Source organism: Myotis yumanensis, unplaced genomic scaffold, assembly GCF_028538775.1.
Source record: "Myotis yumanensis isolate MYYU_CA2020_CCGP unplaced genomic scaffold, mMyoYum1.0.hap1 SCAF_13, whole genome shotgun sequence".
Classification (NCBI taxonomy): Eukaryota; Metazoa; Chordata; class Mammalia; order Chiroptera; family Vespertilionidae; genus Myotis; species Myotis yumanensis.
Genome location: NW_027223764.1, coordinates 41,978,309 through 42,001,027, shown reverse-complemented (window position 1 = coordinate 42,001,027; position 22,719 = coordinate 41,978,309). Strand labels below are relative to the sequence as shown.

General features: G+C 40.0%; 1 protein-coding gene across 3 annotated transcripts in view; it reads right to left on the bottom strand.

Annotated features, from left to right (window-relative positions):
• Positions 1-22,719, bottom strand: part of SGPL1 (sphingosine-1-phosphate lyase 1) — a 57,406-nt gene that overhangs the window by 14,593 nt on the left and 20,094 nt on the right. For all 3 annotated transcript variants that reach the window (XM_070432917.1, XM_070432916.1, XM_070432915.1), the window contains 5 exons: positions 19,785-19,950; positions 10,943-11,010; positions 8,719-8,866; positions 6,230-6,306; positions 4,726-4,854 (listed from right to left, as the gene is read on the bottom strand). In XM_070432917.1, coding sequence (XP_070289018.1) covers positions 4,726-4,854; positions 6,230-6,306; positions 8,719-8,866; positions 10,943-11,010; positions 19,785-19,950 — 588 coding nt within the window. The remainder of the gene's footprint in view (positions 1-4,725; positions 4,855-6,229; positions 6,307-8,718; positions 8,867-10,942; positions 11,011-19,784; positions 19,951-22,719) is intronic.

Genomic DNA, 22,719 nt, shown 5'->3' with positions numbered 1-22,719 from the left:
TAAGCCCTGGAAGTTATCCAGGCAACTCAGCAAAATCCTGACCATTCTCATTAATACTCCCAAATCTTCGGAGAAGCAAATGGAAGGGGTTTCCTTATCTTCTCTCCTGCTCTTCAGATCAGAGTGGTAGACACGGCAGCTAGGGAGAAAGAGCAAAATGCGTAGGGAACATCTGGACTGATTCTTTAAAGTGGAGACAGCAGAAATACAAGATGGGTTAAAGAAATAATCAAAGCCCAACGGGTATTATTCCCTTCCAACTAGGCAGAGTGAACTCCGGTATAGTTAACTTTTAACAAACTATCAGAAGATGAGACCTAGATATATTGAAATACAGGTGTAACAAAGCTTTAGCTGAATTCTGCCTCAACCAAATGCTCTCAGACAAGAAATCACCCACCATGCATCAGAACAAATAGAATGTCCAGAGAGAGTCACCTAAGCATGAGCCAAGATGAAAGAAAATGGCATGGCAACGATGCAAACATACAAGGAAAAAAGTAGCGTGCAAAATAAAGCCAACTCCAACGGTAACCACCCAAGGAGCAGAAGGACATTCCTCATAACCGTTGCTCACTACAAGTCAACATCATCAGATCATGAATTCCAGAAAAGAGTTGAAAAGCTGGACACTGAAACAACAAAATGAGACTGCAAACTTTAAAAAAACAAAGTACCAACCAGCACTGATACAGAACTAGGAGCAGAAACGACAGAATAAACACGGCTGAGAATAAAAAGTCTGACTTAGAGGAAAGGCTTAAGATTAGTTTAGTGAACCCAGATAAGTAAGACAGAGACTGAAAGATCAATGTCCCTCCACACTTGGAGAACTATGTCCATGTGGCTGTCGTAACCAGAAAGCGTCCAGAGAAGAAAGACAGGGCTGGATGGCAATCTGTTTGGAAATCGTATTCCCTGAGGAACAGCTGAGTAAACTAGGAAAAACAGGGAAGAGATCCAGGGGTAGAGAGGCTTTCAAGTACACAAAGGTCTCTCACGTGGAATAAAACACACAAAACAATCATGGAACTTCTATCTTCAGCAATACAGATTATATACCTTGGGCAACGCTCCTACCTGAAACTAAAAAACCTGGTAAGCCCTAACCAGTTTGACTCAGCGGTTAGGCCCCTGGACTAAAGGGTCATGGGTTTGATTCTGGTCAAGGTCACATACCTCGTTTGCATGCTCAATCCCCCAGCCTGCTCAAGGCGCATGCAGGAGGCAATCAATCGATGTGTCTCACATCAATGTTTCCCTCTTTGTCTCTCCCCCTCCCTTCCACTCTCTCTAAAAAAATCAATGGAAAAAATATCCCCAGGTGAGGATTCTTTTTTTTTAAAACCTGATAAAACATTACTTTTTTTAACTATCCGCCACTGAGCTAATGTAAAGGAGTATCTTAAACTGCAAACAAAACAAAATCAAGAATCCTACAAAATAAGTGAGTGCCAAAGCTGGCTTTAACTCTAAGGGTGGCTGCCAATCCCAAGAATCCTTAAACTCCCACGCCCATTCAAGAACAGGAGATTAATTTAGGACCTGCCCAAAGTAAGGAGGCTAATGGGAGATGGCTGGAAAAAAATGGAATTACACCCACAATCTGAGGGGTACAAGAAAAAAATCCCACTGGCACAGAAGAGGACATCAAGAAAAAATGCTGTTGCTCAGGTAAAGAAAAATAAGGATTTCTAAACCATGTATGAAAAGGCAGCTTTTATGTAAGTTTGTGGTCTGAACTCAACTACCTCTGTAGTGCAAAACTATAAGCTATGAACTGGACTAAAATTGGTTCCAATGTGGTAGTACTTCCCAGCAACTGACAGAAGTAATTACAAACCTTTTCTGGAAGAACTTAACTTAAATCTAGGCCTTAAAGTTAAGTTCCCAGGAAAATGAGTGGTTTATAGTAAAAAAAATAAATAAAAAACACAACTATAAGGATGCAAGACAACACGAGTGAAACCAGCAAAAAGATAAGGCCATGAACAATGGAATTGTCAGAAAAGAATCCTATATAATAAAAGGGTAATATGCAAATTGACAAAATGATGGAACGACCAGTCGCTATGCCACACACTGACCACCAGGGGACAGGCACTCAACACAGGTGTTGCCCCCTGGTAGTCAGTGTGCTCCCACAGAGGGGGGGCCACTCAGCCACAAGCTGGGCTGATGGCTGGCGAGCACGGTGGCAATGGTGTCAGTCAAACCAGGCTGAGAAGACCCTTCACCCCTAAGTGCTGAATGTCATGCACCAGGCTTCTAGTATAAAATAATTACGTGCAACATATTTAAATAAACTATAAGCCAAGGGACAATAAAGAACCACCAAACAGGTTTAAAAAACAAAAGAAGAGCTCAGCCCACGTGGCTCAGCTGGTTGAGCGCTGTCCTGTGCACCAAAGGGTTGCTGGTTCAATTCCTGGTTAGGGCACCATCCCTGGTCGGGGCATGTACTAAAGTTAAAAGATCAAAATCAATCTCTCTCTCCCCCCCCGCCCCTGCCCCCTTCCTCCTATGGTGAGGATTGAATGAATGAATGAACAAACCAAATAGAATTCTCAAGAATGAAAAATACAGTAAACAAAATTTAAAAACCCAATGGAAGACTAAAATGTAATTAGACACAACTAATAAGGGAATTAATAAAATCCCTGTACTGATCACACAGCTCCAACAATTATCAGCTCATTGCCAGTCTTCTCATCTACCACAACTGCCCCAGGCATTGCTGCTATTGAGAATATCAGTTGTTCTAATAGTTACACCTTTACAGGTAGTTTTGTTTTGTTTTTTCCTGGCTGCTTTAAACCCTGTTTTAGCCTTTCTCAATCTGCCCTTCATGTTTCTTAACTTTGCTTTTGTACTTTCTATTTATTTGTCTCTCTGGATTCTTTTTCCAGTTGTTTTAAAATCTGTCTTGTTCCATAAATTTTACTTAGAAACCATGTAAGTATTTTACAGAGTTATAAATGAACCAGGGTTCCTTGCACAAATGGCTGACCCCGGGTCTAGAGCAGAAATGTACAAGATGAACATGGAATAATAAAAATATTTTGTCAAAAAAAAGGGGAAGAATGGAAGCTTTACTAGTAAAAGACTATGTGAGTCATGCAAAAGGACCCAGGAACCGAAATTAGAAAGCTCCCACTGGCCAAAAATGGAGCGATTTGGGCATCAATTTGAGTAACAACTAGAATGGACTGAAACATAATTTCCTTATCCACCCTACTGTTGATAGACATCTGATTTATTTCCACTTTTTAGCTATCATGAACAATGCTGTTATGAATATACATCTATCCTAATACACACATGTCTTTCTAGGATATATCCTGAGTTGGAGAATTTCAGGGTCTTAAGACTTCTATCTTCAACTTTATTGGGTAAGGTCAATCTGTTTTGTGCTTGTCTAACCTTTGGTCTCTTAAAAGACATCTTCTAATGGCACAGGAGAACACTACGTACTGTAAGTATGTTGTCATCTACCCTCTATGTTGCACCGTTCATCAAAATGCCATATGAGAACTCGTTATTGGTCCAGTTTGTAACTATTTTGGAATTATTTTTGGGAAATGAATGCCATGAATACCAGTTCTGTTACCTACTGAATATTTGAACATGTTGATTTACCATGGTGCCAACATAATAGTAAAACAATACAGCTTACTGGAAAAACACAAAAAGTAACTATTCAAAGTTATTGTTTTTGGATGGGCCCTTCGATAATTAAATTTGCAGACTTTATAATGATTACAAAAGTATCTGATAGGGTGAGCACCTCTAGGTTACCATTGCAGCACAATGAGTTAAATCTAACTCTATGCTGCATAAGCTGAGATTTCATTTTTTCTAGGAAGACAGTATTAGTTTGTAGTAACAAATCTAAACAGAAGTTTATCAATCACAGTTTAGGAAAACTAACAAATGTTTACTGAAAAGAATAGTTGAAACGTGTGTCTTAAATATAAATGATACCATCTTCCTGTATTCCTAAACCAACTAAATGATATTCGATTTATAGCAAAATCAGAAAGTAAACTTCCAGCTCAATTAAAATGAGAAAGTATAAAAATAAGTCACTACGACATGGTTCAACAAATTATATACGTAAATGGATAGGAAGGTGGGTGGATGGAAGAAAGGGAGGAAGGGAAAGAAGGAAGCAGAGAGCAGATAGGGCAAAATATATTTAGTGAATCCAGGGTGTTCTTTAAACTATTCTGGCAACTTTATGTAAATGTAAAGTTTTTCAAAGTAAAAAATTGAAGAGAAAGATTATCTAGAAGAATATATGCCAAAATGTTGATACTCTATGAATTACAAAACTACAAGCAGTATTTTTATTTTTTATTTTTTTAATATATTTTTATTGATTTCAGAGAGGAAGGAAGAGGGAGAGAGAGATAGAAACATCAATGATGAGAGAGAATCATTGACTGGCTGCCTTCTGCACGCCCCCTACTGGGGATCAATCCCGCAACCCAAGCATGTGCCCTTGACTGGAATCGAACCGGGGACCCTTCAGGCCACAGGCCAATGCTCTATCCACTGAGCCAAACTGGCTAGGGCTACAAATAGTATTTTTAAATTGCTGTTAATCTGGATCTTTCTACAATAATCACATATCATTTATGTAATAAAAAAAGGAAAATGTTCTAAATAAATTTTCCTATTTTAAGCTAAAAAAAATACTGGATGCCACCTGCATATACTTACACATCCACAGGAATCTGGTCCCCCATTGAAAAGGGAACAAGCTATCCTCACAATCTCTGCTTCTATCTTCCGTAGTCCTGGGAAGATATCTGGATGCAGGGGATTACTCCATGCAAAATCTCCATAAGCCTGCAAAGGAATGCAAGCAGATATCAAGCAAGACAATTAAACTGTACAGGACAAACAATCATACACTAAACCAAAATTTCTAGGTATTAGGCACAACATTAGACACTGGAAAATGGTAGACTATGTCCCCCAACCTAAAGAAGATCAAAATACAGTGGAGGAGACACACATGCAAATAAATTATTTTACAATGTGGTAGGAGAGGAAGTATAAATGTGGTTAAAAGCACAGACTACAACGCCAAGCAGACTCAGTTGGAAGGTTAAGCTTTGCCTGTCACTTCTAGCTGTGTAATCTCAGGACAAATAACCGCTGAGGCTCAGTTTTCTCATATGCTAAAAGGGTAATTAAGGTGCTGATCTGATAGGGTTCTGGCGATAAGCAAATAACATAACACATTGCAAAGCACTTAGTAGAGTGTCTGGCACAAAGCAGCTATTGTTCTAAGTGCAATGCCAGATGTGTGTGCACGAAGGTAAGGGGCCTTAAAGAGGGAATAATGACCATCCTGAGTGGTCTGGAGGTGTCTGCTGAGTGGAACCTTGAGAGAAATAGGAATGCACATTTACAACAGGTGGAGTGAAGGAGAGAAAAGCAAACAACATAAGAGCAAGGTGTACTCTGTAAAAAGAAAAGGCACCAGGTAGTGTTTACATGGGAAAGTAGTAGGAGTGTTTGCCAAAAGTAGGTGGGAGCTGGCTCATGAAGGGACTTGGTATTTTCTGCCTCATAAGCAGCTTATATTTTATCCTGTAGATGATAGGAAGCCAGGGAAGGATTTTTAAACATGGAAATAAGGTTAGAGCATTATGTCAAGATACAGCTGAGCAAAACCTATACTTAGTACGGTATAAGCCGTCTGATTATAATCATCAAACACAAAGATCTCAGAGACCATCAGTCAATCCCGATTTTATATGGCAAAGTGGGATTTCAAAATTAAATCTGACTAGAAATGGAAGATGCTAAAGACAATTCTAAAGTCAACAAAAAATGAGAAGTATTTTCATTATAAGTGAAACCACACTCATTCTCAGATCATCTGATTTGAGAGTCAGGTAGTATCGGAAATTATAACCAAGTTTCTCTCCCATGTCTCTTCTTATCAAACAAAATGTGTCTTAATATTAATCTCAAACTCTGGGAATACCTTCCCTGTTCATCTGCCTTCTACACAGGGTGTCAATAAAGCCTGCAAACATAAACAATATTTTACTTTATTATAGACTGAAGATGTCTTTGACAATATTATATGTGTTCACCTGTTTGGGTGAAGAGAAACTTTCTACACTTTAGTTTAATTACAAAGTAGACACCAATGAGGTACTATAAACCGGCACAGACCACCGCACTCCCCTCGAGTCCCGGGCATCACCTTCACGAGGAGCTCGGTGAGCTTCTCCTCCCCACTGTACACCGCTCCGGAGGCTCGCCCTTCCTGCCACATGACGTCTGCAGAGAAAGTTAACATCACTGGGTCAGTAAGCAGAAACTTTTAGGAGGACAGGTAGGGTCTAAAAAGAAGAAATGAAAGAAAGTCCTTTGAGTACAAAAGAAAAAAAATTTTTGAGTGGAAATCCAAAGGTGTCTTTATATTACATCAAGAAAGAAAAAATCCATTACAGCTACCACAGCAAAATAAAGGTCATCAATTAGTATCAACATAGGAAAAAGATACCCACAGCACCTAGTACAATAAAGTCCAATAAGTATGCTGTCCTCTTCCCCAACTGCCTTCTCGCAGCAGAAACATTTCCCTCCATCTATACATCATTCTATGTTCTCTACAGGGCTCAGCTTGACCTTGTCAGCAATGCTTCCTTCTTCCTTCCTGCCCTTCCGATCTAGTCCTAGGTAGTGTGGGAACAGTTACGAGCAGAGGTGGCAGAGAAAAAGTGAAACTGCAGTACACAGTCAGGAGGGTTGGAGTCAGGGAATTGAATCCATGACTACACAAGTCACAATGAGACAGCTTAGCCTCAGGGCCCCTCCTTCAGACAGAGTCTGGAAACCCACCCAGAATTAGCCACCTGCTTCCAGCAACATCTGCTGCTGCATCCAGGATCAGAACAGTCAACACTGGGGTAAAGCTCACCGGAAAGATTCCTGACCAGAATACAAGGCCCACCTTTCCATCTCCTGCCTGAGGTTCCACATCACACACTGTACGTTATACCAACAAATGTGTGAATGTGGGTGTCTCAGGTCCTTTTGCTACAATATGGCTGTGCCCTGTTGAAAGAGAGTAGTGAGAAAGCTATTACAAAAACACACTACTTAAAGACTGTAGTCATGGGCTCCACAAAACAAAGATCTTCAGCTCCAACAAGAGGGCAGAGGACTGAGTAGTGAATATCCAGACTAATCCCTCAATCTCACCAACCTGCCAAACTCTGCTTTGCTGCCAGCTTGACTTCCCTCTTTCCATAGAGGACCCTGCTCTGTACCAGGTGTATGTTCAGACCAGAGGCCACCAGACTTTCAAAATTAGGATACCTTGTTTCATTTCCTGTTCATTTACTGCTGCTACAGAGTATGCTACTGGATGGTGACTTAAAAATGGAAGGGAAGGCAGCAGCCAGACCTCATAATCACAGAAACCCTTAATATACAGGTCTCAGAGTGCTAATTCCTGCTTTATATCATCTATAAATCCTGGACTGTACCTAATTTTCTACCAGCCAATGTCAAAAGCTCAACACATTGCATTTAACATTTTTAAATGTATTTTTTATTTTTTAAATAGATTTTTATTGATTTCAGAGAGGAAGGGAGAGGGAGAGAGAGATAGAAACATCAATGATGAGAGAGAATCATTGATCAGCTGCCTCCTGCATGCCCCTTACTGGGGATCAAGCCCGCAAGGCTTGTGCCCTTGACTAGAATCAAACCCGGGACCTTTCAGTCCACAGGCCAACACGCTCTATCCACTGAGCCATACCAGCTAGGACTAAAATGTATTTTTTAAATGCAACATGGTATCCTGGGTTGGGTCCTAGAACATAAAAAAGGACATTAGTGGGAAAACTGGTGAAATCAGAAGAAAATTTGTAGTTCAGTTAATAGAACTGTTCCAATGTTAATTTTTTAGTTTTGAGGAATGTTATTTTAAATGTTAAAATCAGGCGAAGCTGGATAAGGGATAGATGGGAAATCTCTGTATTATCTTTGCAAATTTTCTATAAATTATCCTAAACTAAAAAGCCTACTTAAAAAAGGTATTCATAATATGACTTTAATGTGTAACAAACATGCATCTGTGTTAATAATTAACATTTATTGAGCACTTACTATATACCAGGTATTATACATTTACATGTATAATCTTATTCAATCTCTATAATCATCCTTTCAAATAAGTATTCCCATTCCCACTGCAGAGAGACAGAAGTTGAAGCACAGAGAAATTAAGTAAGTCACTCATTTTTATTACACATATCTTTTCAAAGAACAAATGTATCTGTTTTTCTCAAGCTTATAAAAGGAAACGGAACCAAGTTCCACTGTCTGAGATTTGTTTGTTTTATGGATGAAGATGAATCTAAATATAAATTTTAAAATATGAAAGTCAACATTTGAGACATGCCCTTCTGAGCATTTACATATCTGTATGAACCTTTCTTTTCTTTTCTTGCACATGTGAGAGAGAGGGTGAGACTGAGTGTGTGTCTGAGAGAGAGAGGGTGAGACTGGAAGTGTGTGTGTGTGTGTGTGTGTGTGTGTGTGTGTGTGAGAGAGAGAGAGAGAGAGAGAGAGAGAGAGAGAGAGAGATGGCAGGATGAATTGTTCTGAACTTCACACACATGAACTGGCCGCCCAGCTAGGTTACTGAAGTAGGTAGCATGCGTGTGCAGAGAGTCATACCCATAGAGCTGTACTCCTTGAGCTTCTCCAGAACTTCAGACGAGCTCAGACCTTGAGAGGGCAGAACCTTCACATACTCCTTGTCCACTTTCAGAAATGACATGTTCTTGCTAATATCATCCTTGACCTTGTTCAACTCTTCTTGGATCTCCAAAGGTAAGAAAGACAAAGTTAACAAGGAGGTGGAAGAATACAGTATAGAGAAGAACCAGTTGTGACACTAAGTCAACTGCCAAAGACTGGGCACCACACAAATACTACAGAAAAAGGAGGGTATTTTTTTCTTAAAGAGAGATGATGACAGTTTGTGCAACTACTTTCTGGCATGTGCAACAGTTTCTTAGAAATCTGAAAAGTTGACTTTTTCTCTGAAGGTCAAAGATGCACTCGGTCCCCACCCCCCAACCCCCTCCCCACCCCACCATGTCAACATCACCACCTGCTTTACTTGGTTTGCATTTGCTAATGTCAGCACTTCTTTGAGGGCAACATTTGGACCTTGTTCCTGCCCTGGCAGCAGCTAGTGTGTCCGCTAAAGAAACAAAGGTAGAGCCACGAACAGTCACCAGAAAACGGGCCAAGCAGCAGTAAAACGGACTCTGGTGCATGTCCAAGTGATGTACTCCTTCAAAAGACAGGTACAGAGCACAGGAGGCTTCTGGAGGCCCTGCACACCTCCCCCCACATAAGCTCAAGCCACCCTGGGAAGTGCCAGGAAGACAGCGTTCTATCCCCTCAGGCTGGCCACAGCTTGTAACCAAAGTGCTCACTCAAAATAAATAACTTGTCTCTGAGCCTCAAAATCTGCTTCTAAAATATGAAAGCTGATTCATTATATAGTTTCTAAGCCCCTTCCAATTCTGTTAGTTCATAAATCTAAGAATAGGTTCTGAAACCCTAGCACTGTCTCAAAATCTGAAATTGAAAGAGAAAAAACATGAAGAAAAATAAGGGCAGGAAAAATATAGGGACTGAAAAGGGGAAATGCTATTATCCTTAATGAGCCAGTCCATCCATTATATCTTCCCTCTTCCCTGACCCCTTATTCTATAAGGACCAAAGCAGATTTAATTTGGGGGCTTAATGTAATTTGAAGTAAAATAAATGCCTATGTATCTACTCTCATGCCCTATCTCCACCCTAGTTATTACTTCTACTTCCCCACAGGAAATGAACTTGATAATACATAGTTGGGAGTGTTTATATAGTGCTCTGAATGGATTTCAGTTAAAGGCTAAAGATAACTGACATCATTGCTGGTCTGGCCAGAAAAGGGAATTGAAAGCCAAAACTAAAAGAAAGATTGATGAGAAGCTGAGGTGAAGGGCAGGATACTGGAGGAGATGAAGACATCAAGAACTCATTTGCTTCCTTAAAGCTTGCAATGGGGCCTGCCCTGTTTATCTTCATCTGTGATAAAAAGGAAGGGTACAGAGGTGACTATTTTATCCTCAGTGAGGGTGAGGGCAGAGAAAATACAGTAAAGGGAACATACTAGACTATGGATAGGTACAAAGAGCAAGAGAATAGCTCTGTTATCGAAGTTTCTAAACCTGGGATCAGCAAACTACAACCCAAATCTGGCCTACGCCTATTTTTGTAAAGAAAGCTCCCTGGAATACGGCCAGGTTCATTCCTCTACCTATGATCCTGTTGCTGCATTCCCTCTGCAAGGGCAGAGTTGAGGAGTTGTGACACAGTATGGCCTACAAAGCCTAAAATGTTTCATATCCAGCCTTTACAGAGAATTTGCCAACCTTGATCTAAACCACATAAGCACTCAACCCCCACATAAATAACTACAATCAGCCCAGCAAATATTGCTCCAGAGCATCATGTCACTTCTGTCAAGTTTTCTAATTTCAAATTCTTGACAGACATCTCCTTTCTCCTTTAGTCACATATGTTGCAGAAAAGGTTACGGTTTCTCGATCGTGAAGATTCTGACATGTTGAGCCATAATCCTCTGCTGTGTGCAGGGTGGTCCTGTGCATTGTATGTAGGAAGTTTAAGCAGCATCCCTGGCCACTACCCACGAAATGCCAACAGCATTCCTCTCCAGCTGTGATAACCAAAAATGTCTCCAAACATTACCAAATGTTCCTTGGAGGTGGAGGACACAAACACACCTCCCGCTTGAGAATACCAGGTTCAGTCAATAAAGAGAAAGAGGTATGACCATGGGGGTGGGTAGGGGAAGAAGATCTATACAAATCCCACTTACCTTTCGACCAATAATAGGCATCTTCCTGATGAGCTTAAAGCATTTCTTTTTAAACCTTGACCATAAACCTAAAAGAAACAAATGGTTCTATTATCCATGGATACAACATGCTAGTCATAGTGCACGAACTATTCGGGTATGTCCTCTGCAAACCCATTTGCCCTCAGGTCACAAAGGTAGAGTTTCTTTCCATTAAAAAAAAAACTTTTAATTTTTTAATAAGTTATATGATTACATGGTTTAAAAAGTAAAAAATAAATAAATGTATGCACCAGAGTTAAAAGTTTCTCATCTACCCCCAGACCTCATCCTACCCCCACAAAAACACTGCTACTAGCTTCTAAAATACCCTTCTAGAATTTCTTTATGCATATACAAGCAAGAATAAAGATCTATTCTTATTTGTCTCTATTTTTACACAAAAGGTAGCAAGCATATTCTAGCACTGTACTAGAACTTCTTCTACTTAGAAATATTTTCCTCTAGCCTGTGTTGTTCAGTGGTTGAGCATCAACCTATGAATCAGGAGGTCAGGACACATCTCCAGTCAGGGCACATCCCCAGTAAGGGGGGGGGGGGGGGGGGGGGGAGGCGGGGCATGTAGGAGGCAGCCAATCAATGATTTTCTCTTTCATCATTGATGTTTCTCTCTCTCCCTCTACCTTCCTCTCTGAAATCAATAAAAATATTTTTTCTTAAAGATTGGTGCTACCTTACTCATTTTTTATAGCTGTAGAGTGTTTCATTATATGTATTGCCATAATTTACTTAACCTGCCCCTTCCTGATGGACACTTAGGTTGTTTCTAATATTTGCTATTACAAACCATGCTAAAATAAACTTTATAACACATACCGTACTTCATACATACAAGAATACCTACATAGGATAAATTCCCAGAAACAGGACTGCTTGGTCAAATGACATATGTATTCCAGAATTTTCTAGCTTCTCAAGGTTTACAGAGGTCCAACATTTCTCTTTCCTCTCTGAAAACAAATGACCAATGCTTGCTTTTTTTTCAGGATCTAGACTCGTCTCTCATTCAACATATATCCTAACAACATTTTCTGGACCTAAAAAGGCCTTCAATATTATTATATCAATTAGACTCCATTCTGTTGGCCAGTACATAAGGCAAATATGGAATTCTGATCCTGTTAATGACAATAATTATAAATGCATGGCATCGAAATAGACTATTCTACCTTTAATGAATTCACATTCACTATATCTAATTGACTGACAACAAGATTTTGAGGTTGGCACAGGAGGTACTACATACTATCCAAAGGCAACAATGGGTGAAAGCATTAATAACTTCCTCAAGGCCACAGTTCAAATCGGTGATGGAGCAAGGATTTAAGTGAAGTCTTTGTTTTTCTAGTCCGAGACTCCCAGGACTCTATGCTGCTTCAAATGCACAACAGAAATGTTCAGTTACCCCAAATGTGTATAAGGAATCTATACTGAGCTTTCATACAGGGCATGAACTGAACATGAACTTTTACTGCACTGCTAGGAGATCTGGGCATTCCAACTTCTCTGGCCACAAGGAGTGTGCTCTCAACAACAGAATGTGTGTGTACCTTCTTTTAGTCATTATATAAAGTCTTGCATCTTGCTGTTTTTGCTTATGTTGCATCCCTGTCTTTCCACCTCACTCTATGGTTAACTCTCTATAAATGACTGGGACAAAAGCCAGTAGTTAAGACACAGACTGAATAAGAAGACAAAAGGACTAAAACCTCTTACCTGTAGTTACTTTTCTGTTTACATTTTGAAGTATTTCCTTTCAGTCCCATGTTCTACACATTGTAATATGTAACTGAGATCTTATTGTATATACAATATTGTGTACTCTTCTCACTTAAAGCATTTTCTACATTAATAAAAATAGTCCATCAAATGAGCATAACTTAGTATTGGATATTTAAACTGCTTGTTATTTGACTATAGTTGACCCTTGAACAACATAGGTTTGAACTGAATGGGTCCGCTTATATGCAGATTTTTTAAAATAAATATACAGCACTCTGAATCCCCAGATTTCCAATCTGCTGTGAATCACAAACAGTACTTTTGATCGCGGTTGGGAAATCTGCAGCTGAGGAGGACTAACTACATGCATTGTTCTAGGCCAGTGATGGCGAAACCTTTTGAGCTCGACATGTCGGCATTTTGAAAAACCCTAACTTAACTCTGGTGCCGTGTCACATATAGAAATTTTTTGATATTTGCAACCATAGTAAAACAAAGATTTATATTTCTGATATTTATTTTATATATTTAAATGCCATTTAACTAAGAAAAATCAACCAAAAAAATGAGTTCGCGTGTCACCTCTGACACGCGTGTCATAGGTTCGCCATCACTGTTCTAGGCCATCTATAATAATAAAAGCATAATATGCAAATCGACCGAACAGCCAAACAGTGGAACGACCATCCGGACGACCTTCTGGACGAAGCTGGGGCTGCAAGGGCCGAGGGAGGTGGGGCTGTGAGGGCCGAGACCCTTGCACGAATTTTGTGCATCGGGCCTCTAGTTTTATATAAGGGACCTGAGCATCCACTAATTCTGGTATCCGTGGGGAGTCCTGGGACTAATTGCCTGAAGATAGTGAGGGACTGTAGTTAAGTTTTGGGGGAATCAAAAGTTATACATGGGCCCTAGCTGGTGTGCTCAATGGTTAGAGCGCTGGCCTGCTCAATGAAGGGTCTCAGGTTTGATTCCTGGTCAAGGGCATGTATCTGGGTTGCAGATTTGATCCTAGAGGCAACTAATCTAAGTGTCTCTCTCTCTGTCTTTCACCTCCTCCCACTCATCCCTCCCTCCCTTCCACTCTCTCTAAAAAGCAATGGAAATAATATCCTCAGGTGCAGATTAACAAAACAAAGAAAATGTTACACATGGATTTTCGACTGTGCAGGGGTCAGTCCCCCTAATCCCATGTTGTTCAAGTGTCAACTGTACCTCTAGCCATGTTAAAGCAGTAAAGCTGTAAAGATTCAGAACCACTTTCTTATTTCATAAATGAAGTAGTAATTAATCAGGTAGAAAGAGGTCCACAAATTAGCAAACTGATTCAGGTGTCCAAAAGTATAGTAATGTGACTAGGTAGAGAAGAAAGAATAGACTAATTTGGTGAAAGGTGAAATAAAATGGTACAGGGTAAAAAGAACAGAATACAGGATCAGAGATGGAGACATTAAAATGAGAAGACCATGTGGTCACGATCTAAAAAGATGATCTCGAAAGTAAAAGTCCCCAGAAGTTCAGAAAGAGAAGTAATTAGAATACGTTAAGGTAATAAAATAGAAAATGTCAATGTCAGAAAATCAATGCATGGCTCTTTACAGTTTACAAATTCCTTCCACACAAATTATGCCACTCAATCCTCATATTATCCTATGATTAGGTAAGGCAGGTATTTTTATGCTCAATTTATTGTGAGGAAACAGGCTACGAGAACTTAAGGGTGTTGTCAGGGCTAGAAACTGGGAGAGCTGATCACACCCTCCTACCACATAACTGATTTCTGTTGATGAACTACAGTTAAAGGCAGCATCAAGTGGTAAGAGTTTGTGCAGATAATGACACAGCATAAAGAAGGAAGAGAGAACACCTTAGAGAGCTACTACCCTTGCCCATCCTCCCACCGGTTCCTGCTGCTGCTTGTTCTTATCTACCCTGGCATCCATTCTGTGTTCTAGAATTACCCTTTCCCTCAGAAAAGTATTCAGAGTTTCAATATTAGCAAAGTTTATCACTAGTCCAGACTTTAGACTCCTCTAGGGCAATATACTAAAAATAACTTGATTGTTCAGTGATATGTAGAATACTTCTCTACATGAGCAAGTTTCTGAAAAAAACATGGCATTGCTATCAAAATGATCTCCAATGTCTGGAGGGAAGACAAATATTTTTATGTGTCTAAAATTCAAGTTGGAAGTTACAAAACAAGAAGTGTGCTGTGTGTATATATATATGCATAAAACTATGAAACTGCCAGCATTCAACAATTTTTGACCTACAGAAACTACATTTTGTATGGATACATAATATAGACACATAAACAGTGGTTAGATCTAGGTAGCAAAATTTTAATTTTCTTATGATGGCTTACCTATGTCTGATTTTCTACAATGAACATATACTTCTGTAATAAAAAATAGGTTATTAAAAATAAAACAACTGAAATGGCTTGAATTGAGCACACAAAGACCTAGGCGCACCCTGCTACTATGAATTTTCTCATGGAATGCTTCGAGGCCAGCACATTCTTTTTGGAACACTGAAGGCAGTAAGTACCAGGACCTAGGATGCTCTGCTTCTACCAGTTAAGCAAAATGTACATGAGCACTGTAGGCTGCAGAACTGGAAACAGAAGTAAACACCCAACGCTAATACTAATTATAGCAAAGGAGTACAAATCTCTAACCTTGTCTGTTTTTACAAATGCACCACCTTAAAAGGAAAAGTATATAGAATAGTGGCTATCAGGAGCTGGGGAGAGGAGGGTATGGGGAGCAATTGTTTAATGGGGACAGAGTTTCTGTTTAGGATGATGAAAAAGCTCTAAAGAGGGATGGTAGTGATGGGTGCACAACATTGTGAATGTAATACCCCTGAAATGCACATTTTTAAAATGGGGGAAATGGGAAATGTTATCTTATGTATGTATATCTTATTATCTATATCAGGGGTCCTCAAACTTTTTAAACAGGAGGCCAGTTCACTGTCCTTCAGACCGTTGGAGGGCCGGACTATAGTTTAAAAAAAAACTATGAACAAATTCCTATGCACACTGCACATATCTTATTTTGAAGTAAAAAAACAAAACGGGAACAAATACAATATTTGTATTTGCATGTGGCCCGCAGGCCGTAGTTTGAGGACCCCTGATCTATATACTAGAGGCCTGGTGCACAAAATTCGTGCGGGGGGGGGGGGGGGGGGACTAGGGGGGGAAGGGGTCCCTCAGCCCGGCCTGCACCCTCTCCAATCCAGGACCCCTTGGGGTCAGGATCAGGCCTAAACCGGCAGTCGGACATCCCTCTCGCAATCCAGGACCACTGGCTCCTAACCGCTCACCTGCCTGCCTGCCTGATCGCCCCTAACCACTCTACCTGCCTGATCACCCCTAACTGCTCTCCCCTGCTGGCCTGATCGCCCTTAATCACCTGTGCCTTGGCCCCTGCTATCATGGCTTTGTTTGGAAGGACAACCGGAAGATGTCCGTTCGACCGGTCTAATTAGCATGTTACCCTTTATTAGTATAGATATAAAAGCCTAAGCGACCAGCCGACCAGCTGACCAGCTGGTAGCTATGATGCACAATGACCACCAGGGGGCAGACGCTCAACACAGGAACTGCTGAGCAACAGCAACTTTGCAGAGTGCCCTCTCGAACTCTGGGACCCCTTGAGGGATGTCGGACTGCCGGTATCGGCCTGATCCCCACAGGCCAGGCCGAGGGACCCCACTGGTGCATGAACACATGCACCGGGCCTCTAGTAATAAAAGAACCCTGGCCAATTGCTCAGTGGTTAGAGCACTAGCCCTTGGACCAAAGTGTTGCTGGTTTGATTCCAGGTCAAGGGCATGAACCTCATTGTAGGCTTGATCCTGGCCCCGGTCAGGGAATATGCAGGAGGCAACCAATTGATGTTTCTCTCTCACATCGATGTTTCTTTCTCTGTCTCTCCCCCTCTCTTCCAGTCTCTCTGAAAATCAATGGGAAAAATATATTTGGGTGAGGATTAAAAAAAGAAAGAAAGATGGGAGGGAGGAAGGGAGGGAGGGAGGGAGGGAGGGAGGGAGGGAGGGAGGAAGATTTATTATTACTCCTGAAAGTCCTATGGAATAGGTCACTTCACCTGGAAGGACAAGCTGGTGGGTACCACTGAATCAAAGGCTTCCTGGGTTCATGGATTAGTAGGATTAATATCATTAAAATGTACATACTACCCAAAGCAATCTAAACATTTGATGCAATCCTTACCAAAATACCAATGGCATATTTCACAGATCTAGAACAATATTCCAAAAATGTATATGGAACCAAAAAAGACCCCAAATAGCTGCAGCAATCTTGAGAAACAAGAACAAAGTTGGAGGAATCATAATACCAGATTTGAAGTTATACTACAAAGCCACCATAATCAAAACAGCCTAGTACTAGCACAAGAATAAGCACAAAGATCAATGAAACAGAACAGCAAACCCAGAAACTGACTTAAGCCATATGCTCAATTAATATTTGACAGAGGAGGCAAGAGCATACAATGGAGTAAAGACAGTCTCTTCAATAAATGGTGCTGGGATGGATAATTGGACAGGTACTTGCAAAAAAATGAAACTAGACCACCAACTTACACCATACACAATAATAAACTTAAAATGGATAAAAGACTAAATGGAAGTCATAAAACCATAAAACTCCTAGAAGAAATCGTAGACAGCAGAATATCAGACATCTCAAGGAGAATTTTCACCAATATATCACCTAGAACAAGAAAAACAAAGGAAAAAAAAACAAATGGGATTATATCAAACTAAAAAGCTTCTGCACAGCAAAAGAAACTAGCATCAAAATGAAAGGGAACCCATATTTGCCAATAATACATCTGATAAGGGTTTAATTTCCGAAATATATAAAATACTCATACAACTCAACAAAAGGAAGACAACCCAATTAAAAAAATGGGCAGAAGACCTGAATAGACGTTTCTCCAAAGAGGACAGACATGCAGATGGCTAAGAGACATATGAAAAAATGCTCAGTCACTAATCATTAGAGAGATGCAAATTAAAACAACAATGAGGTACCACCTCATACCTGCCAGAATGACTATCATCAGTAAATCAACAAACAACAAGTACTGGCTAGGATGTGAAGAAAAAGGAACCCTAGCACACTATTGGTGGGAATGCAGACTGGTACAACCACAATGGAAAACAGTATGGAGTTTCCTCAAAAAATTAAAAATGGAACTGCCATTTGACCCAGTGATACCACTGCTAGGAATATATCCCAAGAAATCAGAAACACCAATCAGAAATAATATATGCACCCCTATGTTCACAGCAGCGTTATTTACAATAGCTAAGATTTGGAAACAGCCCAAGTGCCCATCAGTAGATGATTTAAAAACTGTGGTACATTCACACCATGGAATATTATGCAGCTGTAAAAAATAAGGATCTCTTATCTTTTGAGACAGCATGGAAGGACCTGAAGAGTATTATACTTAAGCAAAATAAGCTAGTCAGAGAAAGACAAGTATCACATGATCTCAGTTATATGTGAAATCTAATAAACAAAATAAACTGATGAACAGAAAAGATCCAGAGACACTGAAACATACAACAGACAGACATATTTCAAAGGGTGTGGGGAAGGCAGGGGGAAAACAGGAAGAGATGAACCAATGAACTTATATGCATATATACATAGCCCAGGGACAGACAATAGTGTGGGGAAGGCCTGAGTGGAGGGGTTCATGGAGGTAAAAAGGGGAACATCTGTAATATTTTCAACAATAAAGATAAACTTTAAAAAAAAAAAAAAAGGTTCCCAGAAAAGAATAAGCCTGAGCAAAAAGACAAGGACTGTGTCCATTTCCAAACCACAGAGCAGATACAGCCTGGAACTAGCACAAGTACGGGCACTAACAGGGTTAATCTATCTAAGTTTTCAGAGTTTGAGAAAAGCCTGCAAAGACTAGGAACAGAAACTGAGGACTGGATGTTTAAAGCTGGAGTGAACTAATTTTACTATGCAATGTTATAGAATGGCTCAATGGCTATTTGCATGATAGAAATGAAACAGAATCTAGCTACTATTTTGATTTTCCTGGGGGAAAAGAAAGAAAAGCAGAAAAAATAGTTAAAGAGCCCCTTCAAACAAATGTGATCAGGGAAAAAGATAGTTGTTGAAATTTTAGACATATGAGAAATGACAAGCAAATTCCTTCAATGTTAATGATTTCTTATCCCAAGGAAGTTAACTGGGATACCCTAATAAGGGTAGGAAAGGGATTCAGGAGTGCTATAGAACACCCACCACCACTCCTACCATTTACTTCCCAAGCACAAAGTTCAGAGGAAAATAATTAACAAGGAGGAAATACGTAATCAGGTTAGGGGTTTTTAGGAGGGGTAGCGGGGAGGGTAAGCAGGACCTTAGGAAGGATGTAGGATTTACAAACTGATGGCTAAAAGACTTCTCATCTTCTACACTCCAGAGAAGTGGCTTCCTCTTCCCCATATCAATTAGCTCCCTGAGGCACTACCCAGGAAGCTCAAAGTACACTGTTTCCTAATATCAGAAGGTCAACTCCAAGAGACAGGGGCCCTCTATCACTTATTTAGATATCCCCAGAGCCTAGCACAGTGCCTGGTACACAGCAGACACTGAAATGACCATTGCATGAGTGCTGTTGCAATTTTACCTAATCTTGAAAGGATGGCCTAAAATTAAAGCAATGATTCCTATTTTGGGAGGTCCAGGTGGCACGATTACATTCTAGACAAGAAACTAAAACTGAAGAAGATTTAAGCCGCACTCAGATATCTGTGATCCTACAAGGACTAATTTCTTACGAGTTTTTATGTAAGTTGCAAATCCAGAAAAATCAACCTACTAGTAAGCAGTAATAGTTACACAAGATTCCTATTATAATAAGACTTTGCCAATCAGAAGACAATGTCCCACTTCCCATTAAATTTTAAAAACCAGAACAAAACTAAAAGGCAAGGAATTGGTCATCATCACTATGAGTTTCAAAGCTAGTGAACCTCCACTGTTTCTTTACAAAGTGGACAGTATACTTACTCTCCGGTTGGAAGACAAACTCATATACCCAGACTATCAGCAGGGTCCACACGACACTCCATGCAATTAGCTGCCAGGGCTCATATTTGGTGCAATGACCATTTACGTAATTCTTGGCCTTTGTGGAATATACTTCCAAGATCTCGAAGTAGGGCTCAAAGGCCTTCTAGAAATACAAGAGAAAAAAAGAAATATTAAATTCAGAGAGAGAAAGGAAAAGTCTTGTTCCTAGTTTATTCTTCAACTCTCATCTTTCAAGGGCAAGGACATTCATAATCTGGCCCTACCCCAGCAATAATCTTATCACCCAAAGCTCCTGCTCCTTTCACTCCGGTGAACACTGCCCCTCTATAAGTCCTGTGGACTTTGACAAGATTTCTGATCTTCTATCTATTCTGTAAAATAAAAGGATAAGCTAGATCATCATTTCAGCTCTAAAGCTTCAGCATGACTACAGTATTCACTGTCCCACTCAACTCAAACATTCATTCTCAATATGGATGTCTTTCTCCTCTTCTCGACTTTATCTGGATTTCTCCCACCTTCTGTCCAGGATTTGGCAGACTGTTGCTATAAAAGGCCAGAATAAGTACTGTGGGCATCGCAGGCCAAAAAGTGTCTGTTATAGCTCTGCAGCTCTGCTGTTGTAGCACAAATGCAGTCAGACAGTGGGTACACAAAAGAACGTGGCTGTGTTCCAACAATATTTAATTACAGATGCTAAAATCTGAATTTCATATCATTACACATAGCACCAAATATTCTCTTTATAAAAACAATTTTTGAAATGTAAAATATCATTCTTAGCTCATAGGCTGTACAAAAATGGACAGCAGGTCTGATTTGGCCCACAGACCATAGACTACAATCTCTGCTCTAAGGCCCTATTTGACTAAAAACTCTGGGGGCCAGGGACATATCTTAACACTATGTGCATCACTCACAAATAAGAAAAAAGCCCTCTCATCTGAAAATTTACCAGAATATCCTATTCATGAGAATACACCTCTCTCTTTAAATTCTCAAGTACCCATTTGTGCCTCTACACCAGCAGTGGGAACGTGAATTATTTGGTCTGGCCCTGCCAAGGCATTAGGGGTGAGTTAATTAAATGTTTGACCAAGTATAGCAGGCTAATTTTTAAGTTGATAATTTTGTATAGCCTGCAAACGATGTTATAAATATCCAAGTGGCTCTTGGCAGAATAAAGGTTCCCCATCCCAGCTTTACACAGAGCTTATCACAAATCACCTTGCAGTCTACTCATCTGTTTCTTATCTCCCTGACTACATGGTTAGTCCTTGAATACAGGTCTTAGTCATATTTACAAGCCCCTATGTGCCCTACACAAAGTAAGTTAATCTGATAGTTTGTTATTCATTCACTTACTCAACATTTATTAAGCATCTCCAATGTTTAAGGCATTAAGCTGGGGGAGGGTTTAGGTAAGTATCACAGGTGCCTGCACTTACTGAGCTTATACTCTAGTCTAATGGGAGAGGTATGTGTGTGTGAGTGTGCATGCCTACACATGCATGCATACACAAGTGCACACATATATAAACAAATAATTAAAACTCTTCAGCATAGCCCAGCTGGTGTGGCTCAGTGGTTGAGCATCAACTGATTCCCAGTCAGGGCATATGCCCAGGTTGTGGGCTAGATCCCCAAGTGTGGCAGCCAATCTATGATTCTCTGTCATCACTGATGTCTCTTTCTCTCTCTCCCTCTCCCACTTCCTCTTCCTCTCCCCCTCCCCCTCTCCCTTCCTCTCTGAAATCAATAAAAAAATAAATTTAAAAAAAAACAACTCCACCATAAACACTATAAAAAGGATGCAAGTGAGGTGCTAAGAGAGACCACTGAGGAAGGCCTATCTAACTCTACCTAAGAGGAGATGAGAAAGATATGACAGAAGATAAAATCTAACCAGGTTAAAAAGGTAAAAGAATGATCAAAGAAAATTACCCAGGCAAAAAACATTAAAAAAAAAAAGCCATAGGAGGAAGAGAGAAAAGTAGCTGCAAATGCATAAAAGAAATCTGGGAATAGCAAAAAGTTTATGTGTTAGGAGGGTAAGCTAGATGAGGGCAGGGATCCTATCTGTCTTACCAGGTACTAAATCCGCAGCATAGAGAGACTGCCCAGCACACAATTTGTACTGAATAAAAACTAGGACAGGGGCTGACAGTAAATGGGTAAATATGTCAATTAGAGCACTGAGGCAGAAATACACTAAGTCCAGATTACCAATGATCCTTTAAAAAAAAAAAAAGGCATGGAAAGTGGAAGTATAAATCGATAGGCACTTTTTGTAACGTGAGTTGCCAGTGTCAACTGTCAACATTCATTCATTTTGACCCAGAAATCCCACTTTTTTGGCATCTTGCACGTGTTTATGGACACTCACTTCAGTATTCTCTATAACAAAGGGAAAAATGTAAATAACAAAAATGTTCATTCATAAAGGAATGGCTAAATAAACTATAATAAACACTTTTTTTAATCCTCACCTGAGGCTGTATTTTTTACTGAGTTTAGAGAGAGAGGAAGAGGGCGAGAGACAGGAAAGACAAAGAGAAAGAGAAAAAAACATCAATGTAAGAGAAACATTGATCAGTTGCCTCCCGTATGCATCCCAATGGGGGATCAAACCCACAACCTAGGTATACACCCTGACCAGGAATCAAACCCGCAACCTTCTGGTGTAAGGATGATACTCCAACCAACTGAGCCACCTGACCAGGACTATACACATTTTAATGCAGCATTAAAAAGAAGATAGATCTGAATGAACTACATGGAAAAATTTCTAGAATATAATGATGAGTAAAAATAAAGCAAACTGTAAAACAACAAAAACAAAAATAAGTCATGTGTTGTTAATCAGAAAAGTAATTTTAAAAAAAGATAACTGACTGAGAGCTAAAAAGAA